The sequence below is a fragment of the Adelges cooleyi genome, unplaced genomic scaffold, assembly GCF_023614345.1.
Source record: "Adelges cooleyi isolate 19-005CV unplaced genomic scaffold, UGA_ACOO_1.1 ACOO_flye_CR_arks_rails_tigmint_CR_PRNA_247, whole genome shotgun sequence".
NCBI classification, from domain to species: domain Eukaryota; kingdom Metazoa; phylum Arthropoda; class Insecta; order Hemiptera; family Adelgidae; genus Adelges; species Adelges cooleyi.
The window spans coordinates 10,383,517-10,390,410 of record NW_026095912.1 but is presented as its reverse complement, the minus strand read 5'-3'; the positions used below and the strand labels follow the sequence as shown (position 1 = coordinate 10,390,410).

The 6,894-nt window shown below is 28.2% G+C and overlaps 1 protein-coding gene across 1 annotated transcript; it reads right to left on the bottom strand.

Annotated features, from left to right (window-relative positions):
• Positions 1-1,338: 1,338 nt before the first annotated feature.
• LOC126836425 (protein cornichon) lies at positions 1,339-5,402 on the bottom strand. Its single transcript, XM_050569798.1, has 5 exons — positions 4,984-5,402; positions 3,580-3,648; positions 3,316-3,428; positions 3,095-3,241; positions 1,339-2,407 (listed from the first exon to the last, which is right to left on the bottom strand). Exons 1-5 carry the CDS (start codon positions 5,062-5,064, stop codon positions 2,380-2,382), a joined length of 438 nt encoding a protein of 145 aa, XP_050425755.1. The 5' UTR covers positions 5,065-5,402; the 3' UTR covers positions 1,339-2,379.
• Positions 5,403-6,894: the final 1,492 nt, after the last annotated feature.

The following is a 6,894-nucleotide window of genomic DNA, read 5'->3' as shown; positions in this document are numbered from 1 at the left end:
TATACACCGCCGACCATAACATAATAGTAACGAATTGTACTTAAAAACACTTTTGCTTTACAAACTATTTAAGATAGGCGTGAATCCAGGGGAGTCAGTATGGGATGTCCGTCCCCCTTGTTGGCTGTATCTTACAATTTATTTATTTTTTGGACTTAGTACAGTTTCTTATCTGGTTAAAAAATACTTCATTTTGCAATTATTGTTCATAAATTAATTTTAAATAATACTACAAATTGAATCGGTATCAGAGAGAACACAGACTAATGTCCGCACCGTCGCACGACAGCTTTAGGGTTTTTACAAAAAAAAAAAATAATTGAAAAAGCATAATGCTATATTATTTTGTTAATTGCTTACAATCATTATTAATGATTAGGAAACTGCTTGAAAACCATTGGAGACCTCTCAAAGAATAATATTCATTATCATTTTTCTCATCACAAAAATGTGGTCACATTAAAAAAAGATAAGTAAAAAAAAAACATTTCGAAAATAAAAAATCGAATTCATTGTATTCATTTTTTTTTTTGAGAGGGAAGTGGTGTTAGTATATAATTTTATTTTAATCCGATCCTCCAGTTAATGAACGTTGGATCCACGCCTGATTTAAGAGATTAAAAAAAAAGATAAATTCAATATAACATAAGCCTTTAGTCGAAGCGGGCCCTAATAAATATCGGAGCAACCCTTAAATTTACACATTGATAAAAATAGAGTTTTGCACACTATTTGACTTTTTGTTGAAATTATTTCTATTTTGAGTTTGAGATACTTTTTCAAATAATTTTTACTTTCCTTTAGACTTTTAGACGTTAATCCTACAATCTAGGTATGTATTATGTGTATACGAGTCTTTGAATAAAAGTTATATATGTATTAAAATTTAAAAAGTGTTACTCATTATCGAATTAGTCTTATAAGAAGGTACTTTTCATTATAAGAAGTCTTCATTAATATGAAAATAAATTCAAACAAATTCTTCCAGACAATAAGTTGAAATGTTTTCTAAAAAAAATCTGTAATTGTGTGCACACATTTTCGACCGCTAATCGCTCGAATAAAACTTTGTTACAAGTTGCACTTAACATAAACGATACATACATATCAGTATATATTATGTATGATACATTTTAACTAAGTAGAAAACCGTTAGTACAAAACTAGTTTTTTCGTTTACATATTATTTAATTTTATATCATGCAATACGCTAGTATAGAAATAATACAAAATTAAGATATACTTAATAGAATTGTACAACTTGACAGTCAATAAAGCAAATAGGTTTAGACAAGCCATAATAATTATAGGATTTAGTTCAAAATAAATTATACAATTGTTGTTAACTTATGTACGTTTAATACTACATAGTTTTAAAAATATGAGTTATACTAAATGTTTTTTTTTTCATCTTAATTGTTTAACATTTCAAGCTAAATTGTTTTTTTTTTTATACAATAATACAATATTTAAGTTATTCCAAAAAACATTGTTAATGGTAATAAACAGCCAGCACGAAAGTGATAAAATCACTTTCAAATAAACGCTTTAATGCGTATTTGTAGATGGTAAAGTACAAATCATAAATACGATTCGGAGTGACCGACTGCTATCTAATTTATTGCTGCTGTTTCCTATATATACCTATCGGAATTAACAACATAATAAAACTATTTTTCAGATACCTATTGGCTTTTTCCCTTATTTAAAAAAACACATCACTGTAAATACAACACTTTTTTATCTCTGCATCAAAGTTAAAAGGTTGACTATTCAAATTTAAAGACTTAGATTAATAAGTAAAATGTAAAAACATACAAAATGCCCTTTTTGTAAATATTCATTTATTAAAAAAAAAATAATTTGAAAATTGTCTTAAGAATAATTTTATTTTTATGTGAAGACAGAAATAATTAGAGAACATATTCAAACTGTAAATTAAAATCATACTTTTTACAGTATTTGTACACCTCACAAATAATAAAGAAATAACAGAAAAGTATTTGTATTGTTTGAATGTGTTAAATACATTTAATAATAAATAAAACATTTAAAATATTTGAAACGCGAACGTTCGTTGATCGAAATTGTTATTGGGCCCTAATACATTTGTTTTTTTTTTAATAATAATAATAATATGACAAACATAATAGTTTAATTCCTTTGGATGAATAGAGAAAGAGGTAGCAAAAGTTATAATGCTTAAGATTGAATGTAATCTAATAAATAAATAATAATAACTTAAATAACACAAATAATAATATATAATAGAAAGACTTAAAAACTAATTTGTTGTGAGTTGCAAACTCTTGACTTGTAAACTGAGCAGTGAGTAGTTTAATTGTTTAAACTAAATACTTGTGAAATACATTTTGGCTCTTATACAGTTATCAATGCACGAATCATTCTGTAAAATAATTTAAAAAATAAAATTTATCAGTATAATTAATATGAACTAATTTACAACAAGCTCAGATGAAATATTATATTTTTTTGGCACAAACAATATTTAGTTGTTATTAAAGAGAGTTCAAATTATTATAAATATTGACAAGTGTTAGGTGCTGTTTCATTAATTTTGTAGTTAAAAATGTCAAAAACATATTTTGTTTTTAAAAATTACTTATTTGTTTTTTCCAGAACGTCAAAATTTCCCATTAATATTTTAAACAATGAATTATTAATATTTACTTTACCACATTTTTCTTCAAGATATAAACAACATTATCATTTAATGTTTATGATTACTATTGAAAATTAATTCCCAAACCTTAATTATTGTAACACATTGTAGCAAATTATATTTTTTTAAGTTTAAACTACATATAACTATGCCTTTTTTTTTGTGACGAAGGCTTTGTATTTTTTTTCCTCGTCACAAATGTGATGTTAATTTATTGTTTAAGGAAACAAGTGCAATTACCATTATCATTATCATTGTCTTATTTATATAATTATGTTGCCTTTAAAAAAGTAAAATTTTAGGAAATTAAAAAATTGAAAAAAAATAGTAAGGTTTTGTAATAAATTCAAAAAACTAGACTAGAACACGTACAACTTTAAGCCTTATTTGACAGGCTCTAGTCTTACTTACCCATACAAATAAAAGAAGAAAGAAAACAAGTAAAATGCCAATTTTATCCATCCTTCACGTTGATATTTGGATAGTTTATCCGCATTCATTATACTTGTTGGATCATATAGACCGAAACCAGACATGCCAATTGGTCTGTTTCGATACCTAAAATTAAAACGATAATAATAATTTTTGTCTTTTACAATACATCTCGCTATTAATAACTTTAGTAATCTTACTTGTTGATGTGATACGCCATAAGAGGTATGTTGACGGCAATAGAAAACCATTGTCCAGCAAATAAGAATAAAAAGTTAAAGATGAAGTGCAGAAGGTACTCTGGAATCACTAACTGGAAAAAGAAAAAATAAACTTAACTTTTTTACAATATTTTTTAAACTTAATTTTTATGCCAGAGTCTAAAACCGTGTTTAACCATCAGGTAAAATTTTCAAGCTAATATTAAATGCAAATATTATCAAACATATTTGATTGAAACTTACTGGATTTAAGCTGTTACATTGATCTATAGGATTTTTACTATCAGTTTTTAGTTCATCAAAAGCAATAACCTGGAAAAAAAATTAATTAGGTACATATATAACATTTTTTTATTACACATACAGAACACTTATCACTTATCTTTAAGAACACTTATCATAAAGAAAAACACAAATTAAATTATGTCTATATTTAAAAAGCATTCAGTGAATGTTTGGTAAGAGAATATTAAAAATTGAAGGGATATTGTAACATTTTTTCTGGGGTCTTTCGAAAAGAAATTCTTACTACAGTGCAAAAATGTTTTTCTTTTCATAACGAACATACAATTTACTTTAATTATAATATCCGTTACACCCTTGCGGTATAATAAAAACTCTTACTCTTAAAAAAAATCTATAAAGTTTAGCTTATAATGTATGTAAGAATTTGTTTATAACTCTGTTACTTTGAAAATATAGGTTACTGTACTTAAAAAAATAAAAACATCATTAATTACATTGTTGCATAGTTTCGACAAATAAAGCTGTAAAGGTGAGTATACATTACGCGCAACTTGCTCGTACAAATCTTTCACAATGTAAAACTAATATAGTGTAGACGTGATCTTCACCCTGACACTTTGCGAAAAACAGTCGCATATTGAGCCATATTCATGTGTTTTTAAACGCCCATTAAAGGGTTTCACAATTCCAGTTTTGTGTAGTGTGAACAGCAATAATAAACCAAATTAATTCAGAGCATCCGCTTTATACAGTTATGTAAGAATAATACATTTATGTAGGATCCTACAAACAAACTACATCATAATAAACCAAAGAGCGAGGATGCCTGGAAGGTAAGGAGCGTATCCCTTCAGCTGCCTGTCCATACCAAAATATCAAAAATGAAAAATCTGTTGGGGTCTTACAGAAGGTAAAGGTTAAGGAAAAAGAAAAGCAGAATCACTGGATCTGCAGTCATGAGGACAACGTTTTAATAATATCTTTATTGAAATTTTTTATAATTTCCCCGTAGTGTGGATATACAACATTGGCATGGCCGGAAAAATATTTGCTTACTCCTCCAACAGCGACTTTGTTTCATTTTCTTTTTCTTGTGTAAATACTGCATTGCCATGACAGCCAATCCGGATGCAACATTGGGAGATACAACATAATACGATGAAATGGTTATCACTTGTATTACCCTAACTAAGAGCTCACCCTATTTCGCACAACATTTCAATCTGTGTAAATGGGAAGTGCAAGACAGCAGTCGGGCAAATAATGTTGTTGTACGCGAAAACTGTTGCGCATAATTTAAACCCACCTTTATGCGTTTAACATAATACAATTTCTTCAGGATTAATTTACCCTCATCAGTACTAGTCAACAATGAACTATGATGTAGACAATGATACTTACATGGAAAATTGAAAAAAATATCAAAAACGCGTCTGATATCATGGCAACAATATAAGTACACGCTGGAAAGTTGAAAGACATGGCTGATTTCTTTGAATTCAACTATATTTATTATACACAAATTCAATTAGTCGATTACACAAAAAAAACAGAATGTATAATGTTAATTGTATAGAAATTATTGCACGTTAAGTTTACACATTCTATGCACAAGTTTCGTGACAAACGTTGTGATTTTGGACAAGCAAGACAACAAAATTGGTAAAGTTATTACAAATTGAATTACGGTACTAAACCGTTTATTGTTTTACAAGAATGAGAAAAACCGCAAGGCGTCAGTGAGTTGCGAAAAAAAAACCGGATGAAAATTAAGGCGTACGCAGACCGGATAGTAAACTGATAGTCATATAGTTATTCAAGAACACAACACAACACATTGATATCAACGTTAAAATGAAAAATTACACCCCTCCTCAAATACTGGGCGATCAATACGGCCAGGGATTTTTGGTCGTTTATTTTACCGACAGAGAGCGTACCGTTTACTGTGACATTTAATCAATGCTAAAACCAACGATTCGTATAATATTTTCAACAAAAACGAGCACTGAATTTTTTATTTATGCAAACAGTGCAAAACTTAAACGTACATCGAATCACACAAGTGTTTTTCCATGACATATCCATGTTAAAAAAAATTAGGGGCCTCATTTTTGGTCAAGACGAACCAATAAGTCCACTGATCAACGAAATCTCGCAAAAGCCTGTTATATATATATATATATATATACAGAGTGATAGATTAATGATAATACGCTTATTTTTTTTTTTTAAACATTTTTTTACACAAACTGAAGCGTCTCCAATTGCTTGTATATTATTGTAAGGCGTATGCTTTACAACGATGTATTATTTTGTTTTCATTGTCGATGAGCAAAAAGTAGTCAAAGTAAACGAATGTGGCCAAATAACGGCTCTGAAAATGTTTAGTACTTTTTCTAGGGGTCTAAAAAAGGTGGACTTTTTAAACTCGAACGCAAACTTATACGCTTGATTTTCTTTTTAAATAAACAATATTTTGCCGAAAATACAGAGAAATCTTTGGCAATTGATATTTTGATGCTAACTACTAAAAGTAACGATAATTATGTAAAATATTGAAATTTGTCATAAACAATCGGACAAACGGTGGCCTTAGTTGACAGCTGTTGTTAAAGTATACTCATGATGTGTCTTCTTTTTTTTTTGCGATTCAGCTGCTACGGCTGACTGCTATACACAAATACAAATTTATTCGTCTTGGGACAAAATATATATTATAGGCAAATTGTGAAATGTAGTACCTACATTTTTTTTTTATGTAACTTACTAAAAGTTGTAACAGTAAATCATTGAAAAGCTCTCTTTATTGAACTATTCCTATTATCGTCATACTGGTTAAATTTGATTTGCCAATTTTCTATAATATCCTCACTCGCTACATTAATATCATATTAAGTTATAATTGAAATTTTATGATAACTAGTACCGTTACATTTGTGTAAAGGTGGAGTGGGCATAAATAGCTATCACCTAGCTCTTCTGGTGTCTGGCTGAGATTTAACTAAGTAGCTTAAAATTAAAACAACAAGCATCTGGTAGCAAAAATTATTGCAAAGTATTTCCAATTGATCATTTGGGAGCAAGTTTAATCTTTAAATTGAATTTCCTCAAAAAAATGATTCGTACTAAATTGTATGCAATAATTATTGGATAATTTTTAGTACATTGTTGCCGGCAATGTCACATTAACAACTTTATGCCTTTTTTATAAAAACTATTTTATCAACCAGAAATTGTTTTCGTCTTAACTCCTTCCGTTTATCTTTCCTTCAATCCTAATTATTATTTTTATTACAATTTTCGCTGTTT

Coding starts and splice junctions, on each gene's coding strand:
- LOC126836425 (XM_050569798.1), bottom strand. CDS start 5,064: ATGTCTTTCAACTTTCCAGCGTGTACTTATATTGTTGCCATGATATCA. Junction 3,429..3,579: donor AATGTAACAGCTTAAATCCA/GTAAGTTTCAAT, acceptor TTCTTTTTCCAG/TTAGTGATTCCAGAGTACCT. Junction 2,408..3,094: donor TTCTTCTTTTATTTGTATGG/GTAAGTAAGACT, acceptor ATTATTTTACAG/AATGATTCGTGCATTGATAA.